A 24,698-nucleotide genomic window follows, 5' to 3' on the forward strand; every position below is an offset into this window, starting at 1 on the left:
CCGCTGGAACAGACAGGGAAAAATGCTTGAATACCTGAATAAATTAATGTAAACTGTCCCGAGCTCCCTTGGGAGAACGGTATAGAAAACTGAATAAATTTAAATAAATAAAAAGAGGCCCTCCCATTTTCACTACTGATTACGGTTTGCAAAGGACGATGCACCTCTGGTCAAGTGCTGCTGTCCCCATCCTCATCATTTCTCTCTCTTGACTGTGCAGGCTGCTCCAAGGATTAAGACAACTCAGTACAGAGCAACCTAAGCTTGGAGTAGCCCACTTGTAGTCAAAACTGCTCACCAACGGAAGGAGCAAAGCTGGGTGTTTTCCAAAGAGAGTAGGATCGATAAGGCATACATACCATCACTCCCCACCTCCCCCAAGAATTGTTCCCCTGTTTCGCGCTCTGGAACTAACTGAAGGAGCTCAAGAAACTACTATGCCAGGGAAGGGGCTGCGAATACATTACATTACATTGCGGCTGTACTCACTTGAGGAAAGAAGGGAACGGGGAGATATGATTGAAACGTATAAGTATATCACGGGGCACATCGAGTCAGAAGATGATATCTTCCGGCTCATGGGACCCTCGACCACCAGAGGGCATCCGCTGAAAATCAGGGGAGGGAAGTTTCATGGCGACTTCAGGAAGTATTTCTTCACCGAGAGAGTTGTGGATCATTGGAACAGACTCCCACTCCAGGTGATAAAGGCCAGAAGCGTGACGGATTTTAAGAGAAAATGGGATACTCACGTGGGATCTTTAAGGGAGTAAACTCAGGGGGGGAGGATACTTGGAATGGGCAGACTTGGTGGGCTATAGCCCTTTTCTGCCGCTTTTTTCTATGTTTCTATTACAGATTTCTATTCCGCTTGTGCCTTGCGGTTCTAAGCGGATTACAAATTAAGAGACTGGACAATCTCGGGAATATTACAGTACATAGAATCAGGAATGTATCAAGTTGCAATTGTTAGTCTGGAAGTTTCCAGGAGAAATTTAGAGCTCATAGTAGATGAATAGTAGGTTGATGAAGAGAGTTGTACAATGTTTAGGTATAGTTATGGTGGGGTGATCGTGTGTGTATTTTCTAGTGCTATGTTGAGGTTAACATGATGGAAAGTATTTTTTGAAGAGATGAGTTTTGATTTCTTTTCCAAATTCTTTTATGTCTATTGATTTGATCAGTAGATTGGAAATGGTAGTGTCAATTTTTGCTGCCTGTGTAGCTAAAAGGCTGTCTAGTGTAAAGCTCGAGCTATGGGAAAGCAGTTCTGTGTGATGTAGTCATTTGTGTGCCTTACCGATTCTGCTGTGGAAAAATTAGGGTTACCACATTGTTCCAGAAAAAGGAGGACGGATTGAGGCATCTGGGTTTTACTTCAAATGAAAATAATGGATGTAAACCCCGATGTCTCAACCCATCCTCCTTTTTCTGGAGTCATAGGGTAACCCTAGGAAAAGTATCCCTTATGGGGGGTGGGGAACAGCATTGCTATTTCCAACGTAGTCATCCTTACTAACCCCTCCTCTATGCTACTTAACATCACAATTAGTAAAAAAGATCAAAAAGGTTCAAGGGCACCTTAAGAGAGCCACTGAAATGTCATATTAAGATCGATGTGTATGTATAGTAGTTTGTAAGCTCCAGTAACTAAGCATTTCTGAAGAGACTGAACACTGTTACTAAGCAGTTAGACCTTCTCTATCTAGAATCAAATTATTTACCCTTGTACTATCAGGTGGCTTGACCACATAACTACCCTCACTGGAGTTAATTATTGCAAAGCCGATTACGTCCAACCTTGGTGTTCATTTTTGGCATTTACTTCCCACATGCTTTGTAGGGCGGAGGAGACGCGAGCCATATGGCCTTTGCTAGCACTTTGTTAGATTAACAACCTATCTTGAATCACTGGCGACACTTATCTATTCTCTGCCTCATTAAACAAAGCATAATTCAGCGTGGGAAGGAATCGTGGCATTTGCCTATAGCTGATTCGGCACAGACAGCTGAAATCTTGTTATCTTTAAGCCTTGTCAATGTCTCACTTTTGTGGAAGGCAACAGAAAACGATTACCTCTTTTTAGTCTGAACTGTCCTTGATCAGCCATGAAAACAACTGCCAGACATTTTGACATCTAAATTCCTGCTCAGGTTGATAAATATTGGTTGTCTCTCAAGTAGACCGAGAAAAATTACAAGATCAGTGTATTCATGCGCTATAATGTTCTTACTACCGAGAATTCAACAGTAACAAACTTTAAAAGCCACGAGCACTAAGAATTTTCAGGCAATGAACTGTTAAAAGTGGCAGGTTCTCACAAACTGCATTAAAGAGCAAGTGAGGATGAGACAACTGCATGGGCTTTATCAACTCCGCTCAGCTGGTTAAATCCCTCCTTTCTGTGCCCTTCTCTTCAGCTGCCAACTCCAGACTCCGTCCCTTCTGCCTTGCTGCGCCGTATGCTTGGAACAAGCAGCCCAAATCTCTACGGCGGGCTCCCTCTCTGGCAGTGTTCAAGGCCCAGTTAAAAGCCCACCTCTTAGACTGCTTTCGACTCCTAACTTCTCTCACCTCACCCATCCCCAACCCTATGTGTCATGTCTGTCCAAGTTAGATTGTAAGTTCTTCTCTAAATGTCAAAATATACAGTGCTGTGAACGCCTTTCAGCACTATATAAGTGATAGGTAGTTGTAGTACTATCTGATATTTTTCTTTCGTTGGGTTAACCAAGCAACTACCATCAGCATGATATTAATTAGGTTCTTGCTCTAAGTATTTACCCTCGATATTCAGCCGATACTGACCAGCACTATTTATTTACCCCCTCCCATCCCTTTTATGACCCCAGCGTTAGGGGTTTGTTTGTTTGTTTTTTTTTAATCGCAGGCAGTGGCGGTAAACGCTTCGACACTCACAGGAATTCTAGGAGTGTTGGAGCTTTTGCAGCCGCGGCCTGCAATAAAAAATAAAACAAAACCCTAACGCGGCTTCAATTTATAAAAATTTAAATTTAGTTGTGTTTTGTCAAAAAAATTATTAGATATTCACTACCAGTACTGTTATCTGGACAGTGCCCGCTTTTCAGACCAACTGATGCAAACAAGGCCTCACAATAAATTATCTGCACTCGGTCCCATATCCAAGTAAAATATCTGGAAAATAAATGTCAACTCACGGGACATAGAAGTGAAGTGAAATGAAACAAATTCCGAGGCAGAGATCGTTACTAACAAGCGTGTAATGCTAATAGCATATGCTTTTGCCTGCTGCTAACAGACGCTCGTAATCAATTATTTTTTGGTGTTAAAACATAAGACAAAAAAAAAGTAAAAAAAAGTTTAAATGATTATTTAATAAATAAAAAAAAAGGCTGAGATTACAGCCATAATATATGTAAAGGTTTTTGATCAATGAAAGATACCTATCACCACTTTACAACCATTACAATACATGTTCCTTGGTGTGATGTTATAAGACCTTTCCCTTCACTTAGGCATTTGTAGTTTTTGGTTGACTTAGGTGAGGATTTTCCCCATATCCAACAAGTCATTCTTGTTTCATCTTTAGATGAAAATAAGCAGGAAGGTGTACAGATTCTAGTAAAGAGCGGGAGGAAACGGCCTCAAGAGCAAAAAGACTTGATTTTTACATTGCTGAAAAGCAGTACAGATTAAATTTGAAAATAAGAGCTATAAACAGCCTCTCCTCCAGGGGAATTCATAAATTTAAATTAGCATTCCCTTCTATAAGGGGAATTAAAACCTTAGGTAGGCTGTATCACTGTCATTTGCCTTGGTAAAAATCTGGAAGGATCTACCTTCAGAAATTAGACTTCTCCTTTCTCTGAACCGGATAGAGTCCCATAGTTGGGATGGCCCGGTATACAAGATTGGATTGTATTCTGCACCAATTAGCCCTACATCCACAACTTGTCTGGGATTTGAGTGGAATTGTGTGTGTATGGTGGGGGTGGGGGTAGCAGAAGAGAAGGAGTAATCTAGTGGTTAAAGCAGTAGGATGAGAACAGGGAAGCCCAGTTCAAATCCCACCGATATTCCCTGTGACCTTGGGTACTAAGGCTCATATATCATAGCTCATGTATTGTAACTCCATTATGTAATGTAACACCATGGCTCATGCATAGAAACGCCATTGTAGAAGCTCATGTAAACCGTTCAGAATTGACTATCCAGTCATTAGTAGCAAAGTTAACCCTCCATGTGTAAACAATTGGCAAGTCCTCTGGGATGAGAATGCCTGTGGTGCCTGAGGAGCTAAAACCAATACTGGTGACAAGCTTCTCCAGAAGATCCTGTGTGCATGTGTTACTGAAAAACATGTACTGTCAACCTTGCTACATGAACCTCAAAACACCCTGGCAAAACACTCAAGTTTACTTTGGGATATGTTGCTTTTCTTCCTTGATTTTGAGGAGGAACAAGTCGTTGACTGAAGGGGATGGTCTACACCTCCAAGTCATTCCATCAGAAACCCAAATAGTAGAGAACATTATCTTTAGACCATGCAAGAGTTTAGTACCTCCAGAAATAACTAGAAGACTTTCCTTCTTTTCTTTCTCAAAGCGAGTTAGCATTTCTTCCTGTGAGGTTTCCTCATCCTCACGATCCTCCTGGAGCCTCTTCATTCTTTCCATTAAGTTCTCCAATTCACTTAAGGAATCATCAAGCTACAGCAAAACAAAGTTATGGATAAACTGATTGACTCAACATAAGTTACTGTATTTTTCGCTCCATAAGACGCACTTTTTTCTCCCCCATAAGTGGGTGGAAATAAGGGTACGTCTTATGAAGCAAATATACCATCCCCCCTCCCCCCAGGTGGTACCTATAAATTGTGGAGGTTGGTGGATGGCTGCCTGCTGATTGTTGCTGCCTGCGGCGCACAAGCACGCTAATGCCTGGGCCCGCGACACTTCCTAATTGTGCCGGTTGCTGGTACTTCGCTGGACAGCTGCCTGCTGTTTACCGGTATGTTGGGGTCAGCGGCGCACAAGCGCGCTACTGCATGGGCTTGCGCCACTTCTGAATGGCTCCTCAGTTCTCGCTAGCTCCTCACGAGAACTGAGGCAGCCATTCAGCAGTGGCGTGCACCCACGCAGCAGCGCGCTTGTACGCCGCTGGCCCCGACATGCCGGTAACCAGCTGGAGACAGTGAATTTCTTCAGTCATTTATACAGTATATACAGTACTCCCCCGAAATTCACGGGGGTTTCGTTCCGCGAGAACAGGAACCCCCCGCCCGACCAACTTTAACTCACCCCCCCTTTGGCACCGGCACGCAGCCCACAAGTGCCGGTGGAAGATCTTCTTCTTCCCAGTCTCTGCCGGCTTTGAGCATGCATCTGCGCATGCTCAAGCCCTTCTAATTCTCCCTCTCGCCGAGAATCTCGGCGAGAGGGAGAATTAGAAGGGCTTGAGCATGCGCAGATGCATGCTCAAAGCTGGCAGAGACTGGGAAGAAGATCTTCAAGCGGCACCGGCACTTGTGGGCTGCGTGCCAGTGCCAAAGGGGGGTGTGAGCTAAAGTTGGTTGGGCGGGGGATTCCTGTTCTCGAGGGGGGGGGTGCTGATTCGAGCGGGAGGGGGCTCTTTGCGAGCGGAGGGAGCAATGCCGGTTATCGGGGGGTGCTCGCGAATCGAGTCAACACTCGGTTTGCGAGACACGTTTTGCGAGAATGTTTTGCTCGTCTTGCAAAACACTCGCAAACCGGGTTACTCGCAAACCGAGGTTTGACTGTATTTCTCTTTTGAAATTAACACACATAAAGGCAGAGTGGTTAGAAAGAGTTTCAAGAATCACATGCCATGCCTGCTTCTTGTTTTTCAAGGATTTAAAAATCAGAGTACTTTCCAAGAAAAGGTGTTGCGGGGGGGGAGGGGGGAGGACTTAATAAACAGCTTTGGTACTAACCTGAAAGTTACTTCTTAGAAGGGATGTATTTTTAATGTTGTTGTCATTGGTAAGGTCACAGTCACAGAAATTACTGATTAGTTCCGGTCTGAATCCATTGGAGGTTTCTGGATCTTGCTCTGGATTAATACCGCTACCGAACACAAAGCTTGCCAATGCATGATAATGTGCCAGCAGGACCATGGCATGCACCAGCTCAGCCAAAGACCAGTTGTTTTCCCCTGTTTTCACCAGTTCCTGAAATGAGAACCAAAATAACTTGTCATGAGACACACCTCTCAGGGCTAGCTTCTTAAAACGTTGTGGTAAAATCCGATGGGCCGCTATTACAGCTGTTATGGTAGCAATTTCAGAAAGGTGAGTCATTCTCCAAAAACCTCGCATGCAAATGAGGTTGGCGGAGAGTAGCGAAGATTCGATACATTTGCATGTGCACATCACAGGTGACGGTGATGGACACATGTGCAGAACGCAAAAAATCCCAAAAAACAAATTGAAGATTGGCAGGAAGGATTGCACACTCCTTCCTGTGCCAAAATCAATCAAACCCCCCCCCCCCCACACATACACAAACAGCAGTGGGAAAGATGCCCACTTCCTCCTGCCACCGGTCAAGCAACACCCCCCTAAGGGAAAGATGTCCACTCCCTCCCACTGCTGAAGTCAAGCACCCCTTCCCCCATGGCAGCAGGAAAGATGCCCACTCCCTTCCACTGCTAAGCAAGTAAATTGAGTAATTACTGGTTTGTTGCCTTGAGAATGAATGTGACTGTTGAGGCAGACTGGATAGACCACACAGATCTTTATCTGCCGTCATTTACTCTGTTAATACATGCTATTTTTTACTATTTGCACAAAGTATAACTTTCCCCTAGAGAAGAGTCTTACTCCCTCTTCTGTAAGGCCACTTTAGTACCTGAATGTGCTCTTTTCTTATTAGCCAGGGTCTGTGTGCAAGGAGCTTATTGATTTCATTTAGATTCCTCAGTCGTTGTGGGATGTAGTCCAAGCCATTCAGCCATTCTGCAATCCCTCCCGTTTTAAGGAACCCATCAACATGCATGTTTATCAAATAGGAACACTGATGCCTGGCTGATGCCTGAAAAGAAAAAAAAAAGCACTTGGAAATAAAATACTAGCAAAATCGTTATACGAACGTATAGTTAAGACACCTATGCTAAAGACACCTATGCTAAAGACATTTGCAACTTAATATTCAAACAAACCAACTCAAAAAAATGTGAAGAAACATAACAGAACATTCTGCTTGTATACCGCAGGACCATGAAGCTCTATGCGGTTTACAAAAAGAGAAAGTTGTTACAATTGAATAGAATAATTTACCCCCTTCTTTACTAAGCCTAGCGTGGGTTTTTAGCGCCGGCAGCATCGGTAACTGCTCCGACACTCGCAGAATTCCTATGAGCATTGAAGCAGTTACCGCCGCTGCCGGTGATGTTTTCAAATGCCTCCTGAAAGCTAAATAAGTGCTGGATGTCATGATTTAAGAAATTTAAGTCTTTGTCCCAGGACGCTGCTTGATAGGATAAGAGACGGTGGAATTTTTTTAAATTTACATCCTTTTACTGACAGAAAAATGAAAGTAGCATGTGAACGTCTAGTATGTTTATTAGTTGCAAGTGAAAATGAATTTGTGAAGTAACTAGGGGTAAGACCAAAATCTGGTTTTATAGCAAAAACCTCCAAACTTAAAACTTAATCCGAGCCTCCAACTGTCAACCAGTGCAATTCAGAGAATATTGCACCCATATATCTCAGCATAACATACGTCATTGCACTGGGGCTAGACAGTGTCACTGGTCTCAAAAAACTTCACAAAATAAAGTATCAAATATTTAAATAAATGTTCAAATCTTCAAATAGTGCAGTAATGTACTTATCCTCATAGCTGTAACCAAGGACAAAAATCAAAATGTGTGTTTCCAAATTCAGGAGAACAGCAGTTCAAAAACTGTCAGATAAGTCGTTCTGTCAGTTTTTGAGCTGCTGTTCTGAATTTGGGAATCCATATTTTGTTTTTTTTGTTTCCTTCAACTTTTTTGGTTTTACTTTTCCTAAACCCATCTATTGCAACCCACTTTTTATGCTCCTAAATATAAAAAAGTTTAAAGTGAAATTTTGAATAGAAAAAAAAAAGTTAGGCCTCCAGCCCTAGACCATTTCCAAAGATGCAAATAGAGTCACAACTCTGAAAGTTAGAAACATATCCTTTGAATAGCTATGCTCTAAATATATTTCTGTTCATGTTCAAAGGTTATTATTACATCCCTTTGATTTTCACCTGTAGCAAAGCAGAAATGATATGGAGCAAAATAGCTCTGGAAAGTATTCAACATAGTGTCGGGATGAGACTGTCAACGCCGCACAGAGGAAGAGCACCAGCTGAGTAATCCAAAATGAGCTACACGCTGCCTGCAAACCTGGCCTGTAATCCTGTCCTCACGTTCTTGAGGGACTGTTGGAAACGGACCGATCCCAGAAACTCGAGCATAAACAAAAACACTCTCTGATCTTTACGTGTTAAGTTCAAGACTTGTTATATTTAGTATCTCTGGTATGGTGACCTGAAACGCAGGCTGTAGCAATGGGAATTATAAGTAGCACACTTCTATTTACAGCTATGGTGAAAAAAGTATTGTGCCAATAGAAAATTAGACCACCAAAAGCAGCCCTGGCAGTGTATCCCATTCCTGTATCCTTAGGCGATAATCCCTCAGCTTTGAGGGACCTTCATTTGAACTTTTGCCACTGACAGAACAAACTCGGTTTTTTTTTTGTTTTTTTTTTTTAAACTGGACAATTTTCCATCAGTCCCCCTAGGCTGCAAAGCCAGTGGATAGAAATTTTGTACCAGATACTTAGAGGAAAACCACGCAGGTAGTTCCTCTTTGAAGCTGCCATGTGTACAAACTTTTTCCATCAAAAAGGCAAGTGCCAACACACACTGACTTCATAGCCACATGCAGCTTTCCAGCCCTACCCTAAACATGTCCTGGGAAAATCTGATTCACGACTTTCACATCCTGTTCAAACCAATTTTCTGTATTTTCTTTACACGCGTATCGGGGGCTCTCAACCCAGCTCTTAGGATACCAACCCAGTGCAGTTTAAGGTATCCACGATGAACCTGCATAAGAAATTGTACACGTACAGCCTCCACTGTATGAAATCTCTCATGTAAGTTTGATCTCAGCCTGCTCCTCATGACTCTGGACAAGTCACTTAACCCTCTACCGCCACAGGTATCAATTAGATTGTAAGCCTGCCAGGACAGACAGCGGAAATACTTAAAGAGTACCCGATTGCTTTTCAATGTATTGTACAAGGGTGATTTGAAAAGTTTGGTAAAAAAGCAAGTTAAGCAACGTAGTCTCTTTCGAGGGCTCCACATTTAGTCTAGCGAGTTTCCAGTTTTTTTGAATCATAGGAAAAATAGCTTATGAAAAAAATGGAAACTCACCAGACCAGTGGTGTCAAAGTCCCTCCTCGAGGGCCACAATCCAGTCGGGTTTTCAGGGTTTCCCCCAGTGAATATGCATGAGATCTATTAGCATACAATGAAAGCAGTGCATGCAAATAGATCTCATGCATATTCATTGGGGAAATCCTGAAAACCCGACTGGATTGCGGCCCTCGAGGAGGGACTTTGACACCCTGCAACTGTATAGCCCTCGATTGTTTAATTTAAGTTTATTAAGCTTCAAGTTTATTAATATTTCGATATACCAACCATCACAAGTATCTGGTTGGTTTACAATGATAAAAAAGTAAAAAAATATTTAAAATTATGTATAACAAAAAACAAAAATAAAAATAAGGGGATTGAGATCAAAACAGAGACTTGATTACAGTAGGTAGGGACAGAAAATTTGTTTTTTTACCAAACTTTTCACCTCGTAAACCGCTTCGAGTGAATCTTTTCATAAAAAAGGCAGTTAATAAAGCCAAATAACGAAAGAGCTACAGCGTTTTCTATGGGGTGGTAAGCGACCACGTAAGCCCTTGCTAAGGATGTGTCTGCCCAGGGATAGGGGGGGCTATGGTTTATTAAATGTACGTTGGTATGCTATGGCTTGTCAGATGAGACATATTAATGATTGGTTTAGAGGAACATCTGATTTTTCTGCTACACCACTGGAGTTATCTTTGCTGGCTCTGTTCCATGTGAGCTATTTTCTACATGTGGCGGATCCGAGGATGCGTCCTTTGGTGTCTCACTACCCCATTTTTACGCCAGCCAGAAGGACATGGAGATGGGTCTGTAAAACAGCCAAATTGTCTTCTAGGGTGTCTTTATATTTGCCTATACAAGGCAATGGAGCTTTCCAGCCAGGCATGCAAAATGCCACCTTTCTTTAGGTGGCAATCACAAGGTCTACAATATCTTTTTCACCTGTTTTCGGAGGAGGGGAGCCTGGTCACATTTGCCGAGCTGCAACGGACTTTTGACATACAGGCCAATGATCTCTTCGCCTATTACCAGATCCGTCACTATGTTCAGTCCCTCCCAGTGGCTGCCCTTACTGAAGTCTGCAGGGAGGCGCTTTCGGAACTCTTCAGCCTTTCAGCACAACAGAGGATTCCTCGACGATTTCATATTGTGGGGATCCGGGATTGCCAACCAAGTACGAATCTGGATAAATAGCGACAGCGTGGGCTGAGGACTTGCATTGCCAGTTGACTGCTCAACAGTTACAACGGGTCCTGAAATTCACTATTACTCACTGGGAAATGCAATTGAAAATTGTTCTTAGACTTTACATTCCACCGGAACGTGCAGCCCGGATGGGGATTACTGAGTCGCATTCTTGCCCGAAATGCAATCAGGCTCACGCATCTTTGAGTCACATGTTTTGGGCCTGCCCCGCAATCCAACAGATTTGGAGACATCTGGGCCTATATACCACATCGCTTTGAGGATGGCGATGGCTTCCGCAACCGAGGGCGTTATTTGGATTTTATAATATAGCCTCGCCCAAACCCAGGGGAATGTCAGCATTTATCTCCAGAGCCCTTTTGATGGGAAAAAAAGCCATCCTCACCAACTGGCTCTCCCGTCATATGCACAATGGAGATCCCTAATGATAGTGCACGCAACACTGGAGAGACGCATGGTGGGAGACTTGACTCTTGGCCCGGGTCGCAAATTTTGTCAGGTGTGGGAGCACTTCTGGCAGGACCTCACACCGCGTGCTCGCAGTAGACTTTTGAATCTTTAAGATTTTATTCCCATTCTCAGCTGTTGGACTGGCCTTGGATTCTTGGGGAGGGGAACTGATTATGTTGTTGAAAATGTTATTTCCTGAATGGTACTACTGTTTGTATTTGCTTCTTACTGCTGGAATAATAAAAATCATTTAAACATAAAAAAAATAATAATAATAAAGCCAAATAAATAAATAAGAGCATCCTAAAAGCCCGACTGGCCACTTGTATCCTGAGGATCAAGTTGAGAACCCTGATGTACATTCATCTTATCAAGAGACAGTTTTGATTTTGAAAAATTTCTTTTGTAGGGGTTATATATAGAAATAAAAAAAAAAAAAAAAAAAGAAATAAGGTAATGGTGACAATATCGGTGTATATAAGGAAAACATGAAAACATTTCAGGGATAGGAAAATGGAGGGGTGGGTGGAGTGGAGGGGTGGGTGGGAGGGAGACAAATTACATAGCTATCATATTAAAAATTGTAATACCAACCAGCATATTACCTCTGTAGGATAACACTTTGGAAAAACTGACCACTGCACCAATGATAAAATATTTTGACACCTACCAGACAAGACTTAAAGATCTGGGTTTCCTTTCCCACTACAAAGACATTTAAAACTGCTTTGATACGTGTCTCCTGCCCACTCACCTACCCAGTGGCGTACCTAGCATCTGAGACACCCGGGGCCCATTATTTTTTGATACCCCCCCCCCATCTGTACAAAAAACATGATTTTTAGAAACAAGCCACATGTCACACATGAGTACCTAGGAAAAGGCAGCATCTTACATGCTCACATCAATATACCCATTGTAAAACTAAACAAGCCAGACTAGTACAGATCGATCCTGCAGTCAATCCTAACAAAAAACCATGTCTTTCGAACACACAACACAGAAAACACCTTCGCCTAGTATGGAATATGTAATCACAAACTAACCTCTCCCTCTTTTACAAAACTGTAGTGTAGATTTTAGCCACGGTGGAAACAGCTCTGACGCTCATAGAATTCTGAGCCTCAGAGCTGCTACCACCATGGCTGGTGCTAAAAAACACTCCACAGTTTTGTAAAAGGGGGGATAAAATAGAAATACATAGACAAAGGTTAAATTGAACCATAAGAAGCTGGACTCTGCATACAGTGCATCACAGAAACAGTAACATATGTCTCCTAAAGCAATAAATAGAAAATTTTTTTCTACCTTTGTATTCTGTGGTTTCTGCTTTCCTCATCTTCTTGTAACACTCTTCCTTCCATCCACTGTCTGCCGTCTCTCTTCCCCTATATGGCATCTTCTCTCCTTCTATGCCCCTTCCAGAAACTGTATGCCTCCCCCTTCCATCTCTAATTTCACCCCGATTGGTCTGGCATCTCTCTCCTCTCCTTCCCTCTCCCACACCTCCTCTGCAATCCCTTCCCCTTTTTTCCCTCATTTTCCTTTTCAATTTATTTTCTGCATCTGTCTAGATTACGCTCTTACTACCCTCTCATCAATGTCCTTTTTTACTGTCTACCTAAAGCTCGCCACCTCTTTCCCTCACCCCTCCAGTGTTTCCCTAACTCAATCCTTTTCTCCCCATCATTTATCCCCTCCTTCCATTATGTACCCTCTTTCTCCAACCCTTCCATCTAGTATCTTCTCCTCTCTGTCTACTTCCATCCAGCGTCTGCTCCCCTCTTTCTCTCCTCCCATTTCCTTCCTGCATTTGCTCCCTTATCTCTCCCATCTACACTTCCATTCAGCATAGGCTCCCCACTACCATCCAATGTCTGCCCTTTCTCTCGCCATCCACCCCTCTTCAATCAATCAGCATCTGCCCCCTTTCTTTCCCTCCAATATCCTTCCCCCTTATGTTTTTCCCCTTTCTCTGTACATCAATTCCATCAGCACCATCCTTCCATACCAGCCTGCCCCCTTTCTTTCCCTCCACCACTCTTCCATTCCAACAATCCTACTCCTTTCTCTCCCTTCATGCAGCAAGGTCCCACGATGACTGTAGCTGCCGGCTGCCAGTCCACCCCACTCCGACGTACTTGCTCTGGAGCGGACTCAGCAGCCGCATGCTGGAAGGTCCCGTGATGACTTGTCTGCCGACTCTGTTCTGGAAAAAGTAAGTTACGTCGGAGGGGGTGGATCCGGCAGACGCAGGGAATTGTGGCAAAGTCCCGCAATGACTGCGTCTGCCGGGTACACCCCCTCCGTTGTAACTTACTTCTTCCAGAGCAGAGTCGGCAGACGAGTCATCGCGGGACCTTCCTGCATCTCAGCATGGCTGCTGACTCTGCTGCAGAAAAAGTAAGTCAGAGGTAACGTGACCATTTATTTTTTTCATCAAAAGGGGACATCTATTAATTGACTGTGTATCCTTTCTTTCTTTCTGCACTCAGGCCCAACAATTGTCCCTTTCTATTCCCTCCCTCCTTCCTTCCCATGTCCTTAGTGCCCCCAGTGCCTCCGTCCCGTGTCCATGGTGCCCCCAGTGCCTCCGTCCCGTGTCCATGGTGCCCCCAGTGCCCCCTTATGTCCCCCCACTACCTTCCAGATTTTGTCCACACCCAAAACCAGTCTGCCTATCTCCCTCCCTCCCTGCCGCGCTAAAGCCAGCCAGCTTGCCTGCCTACAGCCTTACCTCCCTGCCGCTGAAAAAAACCCAAAACAAAACAAAGCGCCTCTCTCCTTCCTTTCCCCTGGTCTGCGCCGCTGCAATCTTATCTCCCCGCTGCTGCTGCTAATCGCCGACAAGAAGTCTTCTTTCAGGACGTTCTGGGCCAGACAATCACTGCCTGGCTGGCCCGGAACGTCCTCTCAGACGTCAGAATTGACGCCGGAAAGACTTCTTGTTGGCGATTAGCATCAGCAGCGGGGAGGTAAGATTGCAGCGGGCGGACCTGGGGAAAGGAAGGGCAGGAGGACCCGGGTAGTAGGGCAGGAGGATCCGGACCTGGACGGCTGTGCACCCCCCCCCCCCGGTATGCCACTGCACCTACCCACCTCTCCCTATCCCTGAAATGCTTTCATGTTTTCCTTATATATACTGATATTGTCAACATTTGCTTATTTCTAGTCTGAAGAACGGTTGCCTTCGAAAGCTCATAAAATGATTTGAGCTAGTCCAATTATTTCCTCTTTTTTTATTTCTATATATTACCTTGGAAAGTGGACTAACACAGCCACCACACTTTTTCACGCAATTTTGTAGGGGTTGAAAACCAAGGCTTCGCTAGCATCTCCACCTACCATTATGGCAATGTAGTGCCGGTAGTGTAAAGGAAGGGGTCCGTCCATGCGCAGCATATAAAACTGGGTACGGATGAAGGACTCCAGGTACTGTGGATGTAAACTCATGACCTGGGTTATATTGTCCAGGCGGCCAGATGTGCAGAATTCTTCCACTAGTAGGCTGGAACAGTCGGCCACCACATCAGCTTGTATTAGCTAGTGAGCAAGGAACAAACGTCAAAAAGAGAGGAACAGATGTTTCCTTTAATAAACAAGCAAATTGTTAGCCAGGGAATGGACTGCTGACATCTTGGATGGCTGTAAAGGCAGGTCAAGACTAATTCTAGGCTATGATTTTTATTTAAATTTTATTAATCTCCAAACCTTCAATAGTGCAATACAACAACTGTAACTTATAATTATACAATAAAGGCACATTCAACTTACACATGTTCATAATCAACCATTTCCCCCCCCACCCACCAACTGATTATTCAATAAAACACAAAAACATATTACCGCAGAAACCTTGCCCCATTCAAAATACTGATATATTCCCACCCACCCCAAGTATAAATATTTAAAAATCAATTTATAGCAGAAATAACCCCCCCCTGGATATGTACCAAAATAACAAAAATTGACTCGCATTCAATAATCAATTATAATGAGGTAACATGATGTCAATGGGCCTCATATCAATTTAGATATATTACCATGCCCCAAGTTCTCAGCGTTCATCCTTTCACATCTATAACTAGAGCAAAGACTTTTAAAAATACGCATTCCATAAAGATTTTTCTAAGAGTTAATCTAATCTAAACACATCAGCGAGTCTCTCTTTTTGGTTACAGAGATGCTTGTCGAGTATATATCTGTTGGTAATGAGAGAAATAGACTACAGATAAACAGCTGTAACAGTTTTGTATTTCAGCAAGACAGGGAAGAAAGCCTGCCAATATGGAGCACATTTAAAAGCATGAACTAAGACTCCCAATAGAAGCCAGGATATGCTTTCAGTTGGAGGCTAAAAGGGTCAAGTACTGGGGATCACATTTTTTGAAGATTATGGATACAACATTATACAGGGAGATGGAAAATACAGAAGCAACACCATGCTAGCCTCTGCTTCACCTCTTGGTGGCGCCACTTAAAATCAATTAAGATGACACCAGTGGTCAATGATTCCCTAGCGAGGGCCCCATATTTAGCATCAGCAGTGATGCAAAGCCACAGAAAATTATCCATTTCACATGGGCATGGAAAAATTGCCAAGAATGCCACTCAAGATTTTTTTTTAATTATTATTATTATTTATTAACCACTTTTCATGAAGAGTTTCACCCAAAGCGGTTTACAATACAATGAACAGTAATCAGCTACTCTCAAGTATTTTCCCTATCTGTCCCAGCAGAGCCACAATCTAACTGTAGTACCCGGGGCAACGGAGGATTAAGTGACTTGCCCAGAGTCACAGAGAGCAGGCTGGGATGGAACTCTCAACCTTAGGGTGCCAAGGCAGCAATCTAACCACTTGGCCACTCCTCCTCTCCAAGATGAAGTTTTGGAGGAAGCAAGGGAGGTGTCTGAAAAAACCAATTGGCAGATTTAGTCATTTGAGATATCTAAAAGCCCCTATCAGTCTAAAGAAAAACGAAAATTTGTTTCAAGATAAAGAATTCAGAGTATGGTTTTTGCATAGTATCACTACATTAATTCTAGACAATCTAAAGAAAAAGAAAAAAAAAATGTGGGTGTCAAGTTAAAACTTCAGTGCTTTGGGGAAATTGTGTGGGGGCACAGCCAGTGTTAAGGAGGTGCAAACAGGATAATTACCCTGGGCCCTCAAGGCCTGCTCAAAAACTGAATAATATACGAACAGCGTGCCAATGTGTTTTGCCCCCCCCCCCCTTACAAATTCCTGCCCTGGGTTTTCAGTATGTGGCATTGTAGAGAGGGTTGCTCTTTTATGCTTTTCTTGCATTCTCACTTACTGCAGATCAGTCACTGTAGCCACCCCTGGTTCATGCAGTCCCACGCAATGCTGGCATTGACAATTACATTTTAGTCAGGCAACCAAGATTTTTCAACCTCTGGTAGTTAGGTTAGGTGCCTTCAACTCGTGTTCAAGTCTTAGCGACTTGATAGCGATATCAAGTTTTCATGGAAGAATACAGAAGTACCGTATTTTCACGCATATAACGCGCGCGTTATACACGATTTTACAAACCGTGCATATCTCGGAGAGAGCGAGACCAGAAGGCTTTGAGCATGCGCAAATGCTCAAAGCCTAGTCCAGCCCGGCAGAGAAAGAAGGAGGATCTCTCTCGCACCGCCCGGCCCAGCCCAGCCCAGCCCAAACCAACGAGGGAGGATCTTCGGGCACTGGCACATGCTGTGCATTGGTGCTGGTGCCGGTGCCCAATCGGGTAAGAGTTGTATTTGCGGTGCTGGGGGGGGATGTAGGATCGCGGAGGAGGGGGGGTGACGCGAGCGGGGGGGGGAGGAGGATGCCGGTTCGCAGGGGGAATGCCGGATCAGATTATCTCGGATCAGAGGGGGATGGGGGGTGACGCGAGTGGGGGGGGAGGATGCCGGTTCGGAGTAGGCGGGAGCATGTGCGGTATACGCGTGTGCGCACTATATTAACATTTTATTACATAAATTTGTGTTCCCCGCGCGCTATACCCATGTGCGCGTTTTACACGGGTGCGCGTTATCTACGTGAAAATATGGTAGATTGCTGGGTCTTTCTTCTGCACAGTATAAATTTGATCTTCCACCTCAACGCTGCCCAGATGGGTGGTACATTGTTAGTCCGACATCTTCGCTGAAACCTGTCCGCCTTGGGAGGCCCTGCTGGTAGTCAAACTACCAATGGCATAGATGTGCACAAGCCCCAGTGGCAAGACAAGCCCATGTACCATGACTGAATAGTAGATTACTAAAAAAGGGCCTTACCTCTTTTTCTGGAATAAAGGCACTTGGTCCTCTTGTTGACTGAAGAACTCTGCTTTTCTCCTAAAGAATGAAAAATATGCATCTGTATGGTGATTGAGGAAGTCATGCACTGGATCTTAAAAAAAAAACAAACCCAAAAAAAAACTATATTTTAAATACAGTGCACAAATATTTTAGTAGAATCAGTTTAGAATTCTGTACCTAGATATATACTAGATAGAAATACCTAAATAAATACTTTCCATCAAGTTTTTTTTTAACTATTCCCAATCTTTATGCCGAAGATATCTATACCTGCTGCTATGATTTAACAGAACTGGGTGCTTGTATTAATATACATAAAGCCGATGACATTCCTATGCTGTTACATACATAGGGTTAAGTTTTCAAATAAGCCAGTAGGACCTAAAGTTTGCTTGCTATCCCTTCCCAAGAAAAAGAAATCTTGGAGATCTTAATGGAAGATTAGATTTTCACCTTTGATAATCTTCTTTCTGTTCATCCCAGGCGGATTCAATATGCTAGGTTTTCAATCCCTTGCCACAATCCAGGAGTAGCAGAAATCCAAACACTTTTCTGAGCATGTGCTCCTCCCAACTTAGAGAGAGTTAGAGCCCCCTCTAGTTCAGTCCCAAAGCCAAGCAACATACCTAACAAATCCATGTCAAGGAAGGGGGTACTGGGGAAACTCCCCAGCGACAAACAATTTATGAACTGGTCTGCTCTGCTAAACATAAAAACAAGTCAAACAGGCAAAAGACAACCCAGAAAAACATTGAGGAACATTGTAGAACTAACCTGCTGAGTGTTAAACACCCCCATGAAGCAGCTTTTGATAATATGCATACTCACAGAAGAGCAAACTCTCCACAGGACCCATCTACTGGCTGGAAGATCCTCAAGCTTGTAAGGAGAATATCCAAGGCCAAAAGCAGGTGATGCAGAACTAAAAGGGTGGGCCGTACTTAATCCTCCAGGAACTAACAGAAAGAAGATTATTGAAGGTTAAACCTAATCTTCCATTCTGTTACATCCCTTCCAGATTCAGTATGCCAGGTGACGTACCAACACAATGGCAGCATCTAGGGAGAGACAGAAGATCCTGCCCACAACACAGAGGTCCCAAAAATGGCAACAGAGTGAGCCACTACATCCACTCAGTCAATTGGGTAAAGATATGAAGAGAGGACCAAGTAGCTGCCCTGCAAATTTCATCTGGATGAATCATGTGAGACTCCACCCACAAAGCACCAACACTTCTAGTTGAATAGGCCTTAAGGGTAACCAGCGGCACTTGCCTTGGGTGATAAAAGCTGCGAAAATGGCCATACGAATCCATCGGGCAATCGAGCTCTTAGATGCCGGCCGACCATGCTGTGGTGGATCAGGCAGGACAAAGAGGTGATCAGACAGCTGAAAATCATTAGTCCTCTCCAAATAGTGAAGCAAGACTCTCTCAACACCCAACTGGTGTAAGATCTGATCCTGTTGCTCTGAGCCTGTGGAATGAAATGAAGGCAAACGAATCTCCTGGTGGACATGGAAAGCAGAAACTACCTTGGGTAGAACAACTTCAGCATGAGTGATACAAAGGGTTCCCTGCATGAAAGAGTCGTACCGTGCCGAGATGAAAACAACCAGAAAAACAGTCTCAATCGTCAATTTCAGAAGAGTAGCATCCTTTAGTGGCTCGAATGGGGCTTCCACAAGACCTTGGAGAACGATGCCAAGATTCCACAAAGGGAAAGGATGCAAGGGAGGCTGCAAATAAAGCGCCCTTCTTAGAAACCTGGTCACATCTGGATGAACAGTAAACAAACTAGAACCCCTGCGTGCCCTGAAGCGCCTGCTACCTGAACTTGCACACACACACAGTTGGAAAGCCTTCCAGGCGTTGGCATAAAAAATCATAGTAGAGGGATTCTTAAGACTTCAAAAGGGTCAAGATGCCTACATCAGAATAACCGTGCTTCATCAAGGCCGAGCTCTCAAGAACCATGCAGTAAGACTAAAGTGCTGTGGGTCTCCAAGGGTACCGAACCTGACTGAGGTTGCAATATAGAGAGCTGGAGCTTCATGTCCCGCTGAAGACAAACAAGATCCGCATACCACAGATGAGGCCAGTCCGAAGCAACTAGACCGAAGCGCCTGACCTTCAAGTTCTCTGCTGAAGCCATTAAGTCAATGTGGGGCCGACTTCAGCACTGCACGATCCGATGGAATGCTCTGCGTGAGAGAGACCATTCTTCCGGGTCCAGGACCTGATGACTGAGGAAGTCTGCCTAAATGTTGTCGACTCCAGCCACGGGTGCCTCAGAACAGTTCCAAAATGACCAGACTTGAAGATCTTTGGACTGCCAGTTGGATGGACACATACTGTAACCTCTGCTCCCAGAGATCCTATCCATGCAACTGGGGGCGGGAAACGTAGCCTGCGCTCTGAAACCCAGAGGATTTTTTTTTTCCCCACTCAGGATGCATACAGCCTGTGCTTAAACCCCTGACAAAGTCAGAGGGCAAGCGAGCTTCCAGGGGAATGGACTCCAAGTCCAGGAAGGGTGGCACACAGCAGGCTGGCTTCACAGATACACCAAAATTTCTCAGTGAAGTAGCAGTCCGGCTCCGTAGGACTGTATCCTTTCCTCAGACAGAGGACCACTGCAAAGGGGTCTCAAGGAACTCGAGCCACAGAAAAAAAATGAATTTTAAGCGAAAAATAAGAAAAAGATGCATAGCAAATCCAAAAGACTTCTGCACAGATTCCTTGCAGAAATTGAAACTGCAAGGGATCCAACTCTCTCTTCTAAGGTGGGAGGAGCATATGCTCAGAAAACTTTGGATTTCTGCAACTCCCGGATTACGGGAAGGGATTGAACACCTAGTATACTGAATCTGGAAGGGATGTGACGGAAGTACTTTTTCAGCCACAAGAGTGAAAAGATGACAAATGTGCTCCCATATGAGGGCTTCTACTTAGCAAAAAGACTTTGGTTTTCTTTTAATTTAGGGGGGGAGGGGGGATGTGGCGAGGATAGGTTTCAGTGTGACAAAGATTGGGAGTCCATCAAATAAAATAACTCCAAGTTTGCCCATATTATACAAATAGGATAGCATACGATTTGCACTGGAAAAACCCCCAAACACAACACTCACTGCTGTCGTACATATCTAGACAATTTATACTTAAACAAAATCAGAAAAATCGATATCGTCAAATCATTAGGCCTAAAGTAAACTTCTGAACTAAACAATGTGTCCTTTCCTACAACACATTACAGTAGGGGTTCTCACACAACAGTAACCTGAATGATCAAAGACTGTCACATTTTTATCAAATGCCAACAAAGAACTGCATTTTTCTCTGAAGTCGCAGGGGGGGGGACAAATTTATCAACACAATTGGGACAAACAATTTGACCTTTAAAAACTTCCAAGTGACAGCAATACCAAGATGAGAGGGGTTGGGTTTTTTTTTTTAAGGTAAAATAAATGCGATAACCTTGGTCTAATGAATCCACACAGATAAATCCTAAGTACAGAACACATTGTAAAAAAATAAATCAAAAGCTTTCGTACACAGTATGTCCCGATACAATCCGTTCACAAAAACTTCAATGTACGAATAAATTGTTCCATAACAATTTTGCCCTTCACTTTGGTTTAAATCAGCATTTAAAATTTTTTTTTCCTTCCAGATGTCTCCTCAAGAGCCAAAAAGAGGAAGTTGATAGTGTCACCCTGATATGCACCCTCAACATGTGAGCAGAGAAAAAGGAAATGTAATGAAGTGTTTAAATAAAGAAAAAGCAGAAGCAATTATTTTTTATTTTTATTTTTTTGTTAAAGCGGACAGAGATAATCTAACTATATACCACTACCCTCTCCCCATTCCCCAACAGAAGTACTGCTATCAGTACAAAACCGTCACTAGGCGGTCACATCCTTTTAACATGAAGTACTGGTCCCACTTTATTCAATAAGAGCTTAAATTCTCACAGGTGTATAAAACTTTGGGGCACAGAAACCAGACTTATTTTTAGGCTATCAATAGGGTTACCACATGGCTCTAGAAAAAGGAGACTGGATTGAGACATCTGGGTTTTACTACCATTAGTTTCAATAGAAGTAAAGGCCAGATGTCTCAATCCATTTTTTTTGAAGCCATATGACAGGGGTGTCAAAGTCTCTCCTCGAGGGCCGCAATCTAGTCGGGTTTTCAGGATTTCCCCAATGAATATGCATGAGATCTATTTGCATGCACTGCTTTCATTATATGCTAATAGATCTCATGCATATTCATTGGAAAATCCTGAAAACCCGACTGGATTGCGGCCCTTGAGGAGGGACTTTGACACCCCTGCCATATGGTAACCCTAATCACCAATACTGGAACACAGTAAATGTTGGCAGATGAAGGCCCGTATGAACTATCCAGGCTGCACATCAAGGTGTCCAGAGTTGTATCTGGCACGCTGTGCACGTTTCACGTCATGATTAAACACTAGCATCGTAATCAGGGCAGCTGGCAAGTTACCACATTCCCAAACCACCCCCCCAAAAAACAAACAAACCAACCAACTGATGATGTATTCTAGGAATCCACTGTTGCTTTAAAATCTAGGAATGTTTTCCCCATTCGTCCCTTCCTCTCTTGAGCACACTACCTGGACCCTTGCCCACACTCTTGCAACCTCACGCTTAGATTACTGCAATCTACCATGTTTCCCCGAAAATAAGACAGTTGTGATAGATCAGGATTATACTACTACTCAAAACGCACCTTTTCCGAGAATAGGCCCTTTAAACCCCCTTCCATCTGCAACCCCCCTTTCCCACTTTCCCCCCGCTCCCTTTGCTCCCCCCCTCCCCCCACATGATCTCTCTCCTGTTTTCCTTTACCTTCCATCCCTTCCTTTATTGCTGCTTGTACTTTTGATAAAACTCTGTTAAGCGCTCCCACGCTCCCCTCTGTTGCTGTAACTATGTCAAAATTTTGTAAATCCGTGTGTCAGCACGGATCTTAATTAATGGATGTGAACCACCTAGAACTTCTTGGGTGTGACAGTATACAAAAATAAATTATTATTATTTTGGGTCCAAAAAAATGCATTAGGGCTTATTTTCAGGGGATGTCTTACTTTTTCCATGTACAACAATCATCAATCCTTTCCTCGCCTCCACCCCATTTCTTCCTCCCCCACCCCCCCCATGTGCAGCACCTTTCCTCCCCTCTCACTCATCCCCTCGTGCAGCAGAACCCCACCAAACCTCCCACCGTGAGACTGACATACCTCCGCTCGAGGCCTCCTAAAGCAGCAGGGGTGGGGGGTGGGGGGTTTGCTGAATTGACGAGTCCATTTTTTCAGCAAATCAGGCAGCACTAGTGTCAGGGATTGAGTCACAGATATTTGTGGGGGGGGGGAGGGAATGGGACTTGATCTTAACTAGGGCTTATATTATGAGCATCTTTAAAAATGATGCTAGGGCTTATTTTTGGGATAGATCTTATTGTCGGGTAAACAGGGTACTTCTAATGGTCTCCCGCGGTGTTCAAGACAAGGCAAGACCTGAAGACTAAGAAAAATCTTACAACTAAACGGGTCCCATCTGCAAAAGAACTTCTGCAAACAATCTGCTGAAAGTTTAGCCGACACTGGAGCAGTTTTCTCACAAGTTCACAATATAGCGGCAGCAGTTTCTATGATCTCATTACCGAAATCATGTCTAAAGTATGCAGAAGAAAACCACGATAAACCTGCAGCTTTTGAAGCAAAAGTGCTTTGGACTGATGACATGAAAACTGAACTGTTCAAAACCATCACATATTTGAAGAAAATCAGGTCAAGCGTTTGAAGAGAACACCTTGCCCACTGTCAAACACGGAGTGGTTTGTATATAATGAAGTTATTTGGCAGCCAGTGGCACATTTACAGGGAAAAAAATTGTGATAGATCAGGATTATACTACTACTACCGTATTTTCACACATATAACGCGCGCGTTATATTCGTGAGCGCGTTGTACACATTTTTTTTTTACATAGTTCCCTCCCCCCGACTTCCGATTCACCCCGCAGAACCGCTCGCACCCCCACCCCGAAGGACCGCTCGCACCCCCACAACCTCCCCCCCCCATCATGGAGAAGCTGCCTACCATTGTCCTGCTGCTTCCTCTGCCGGCGGTCCCGCTCCATCTCTGAGCCCTGCGTCTGTGCTGCTTCCTCTTTCGGCGGTCCCGCCCTTTCTCTGACGTCAGGGTGGGGGTGCAAGCGGTCCTTCAGGGTGGGGGTGCGAGCAGTCCTGCTGGGGGGTGAATCGGACGTCGGGGGGGATCAGGCTTTCAGGGTGGGGATAGGACTTCAAGGGGGAGAGGAGAGTCAGGGCAGCCAGAGGAGAGTCGGGGCGGCATGTGCGGTATATGGGTGTGCGCGGTATATAAAAATTTCTTTACATAAATTAGTTTCCCGTGCGCTATACCCGTGTGCGCATTTTACACGGGTGCACGGTATATGAGTGAAAATACGGTAATCATTTCTATGATATACAGTATATTATATATTATGCAGTAAAGCTTGCAGAGTTTTAGAAGCTTTTTGAAAACAAGTACAGTGGTACCTTGGATTACAAGCATAATCCGTTCCAGGAGCATGCTCGTAATCCAAAGTGCTCGTTTATCAAAGCAAGTTTCCCCATAGGAAATAATGGAAACTTGCTTTGATACGTTCCCCCCCGCCACGAGAACCGGCATTGCTCCCCCCAAAGGCCCCCCCTGTGATCCGGCACCCTTTCCCCCCGCGATCTGGCACCCCCCCCCCCCCGACTCGATTGGGCATCCCCCCCGCCGCTTCTTAACAGTCATCTGGGTACCGGCATGTCCTTTACGAAGAGTTACCCTCAAGGTTACCAGATTTTCTGTTCGGAAAATACGGACCCCTTAGACCCGCCCCAGTCCCGCCCCCTGCTTTGGTCAGGCAGGAAGGCACCCGCACATGCGACAATGATAACAGGCGCACACTGCGTTGCCCTCCTGCCCGATGGCGATTTTGAGGGAAAACCTGGACGTGCCAGGTTTTGAAAAGCCGTCCGGGCCCCTGAACATGTCCTCAAAAGAAGGACATGTCTGGGGAATCCGGACGTCTGGTAACCCTTGAGTGTTGAATCAGTGACACCAGTAGTGAATCCAGACCTAACCCCCCCCCAAGGTGTGGGTCCAACATGTTTGTTCCTTCTCCTTCCCCCCCACCCTTCCATCCCTCACCCTTCAAATGCATGATTTTCATATCCAGCAATGGAGCCAGACTGCTTTTCCTCTGCCATATCCCATCCAAGCGGCAACAAAAGTTGCGTC

The 24,698-nt window shown here is 44.3% G+C and overlaps 1 protein-coding gene across 1 annotated transcript in view; it reads right to left on the reverse strand.

The window, feature by feature from the left end:
- SESN3 (sestrin 3) overlaps positions 1–24,698 on the reverse strand; it is a 123,437-nt gene that overhangs the window by 16,973 nt on the left and 81,766 nt on the right. The window contains exons 2-6 of the mRNA XM_033949241.1: positions 17,353–17,412; positions 14,410–14,607; positions 6,853–7,035; positions 5,937–6,173; positions 4,545–4,692 (exon numbers count right to left, since the gene is read on the reverse strand). Coding sequence (XP_033805132.1) covers positions 4,545–4,692; positions 5,937–6,173; positions 6,853–7,035; positions 14,410–14,607; positions 17,353–17,412 — 826 coding nt within the window. The remainder of the gene's footprint in view (positions 1–4,544; positions 4,693–5,936; positions 6,174–6,852; positions 7,036–14,409; positions 14,608–17,352; positions 17,413–24,698) is intronic.

Source organism: Geotrypetes seraphini, chromosome 6 (genome assembly GCF_902459505.1).
Source record: "Geotrypetes seraphini chromosome 6, aGeoSer1.1, whole genome shotgun sequence".
NCBI classification, from domain to species: domain Eukaryota; kingdom Metazoa; phylum Chordata; class Amphibia; order Gymnophiona; family Dermophiidae; genus Geotrypetes; species Geotrypetes seraphini.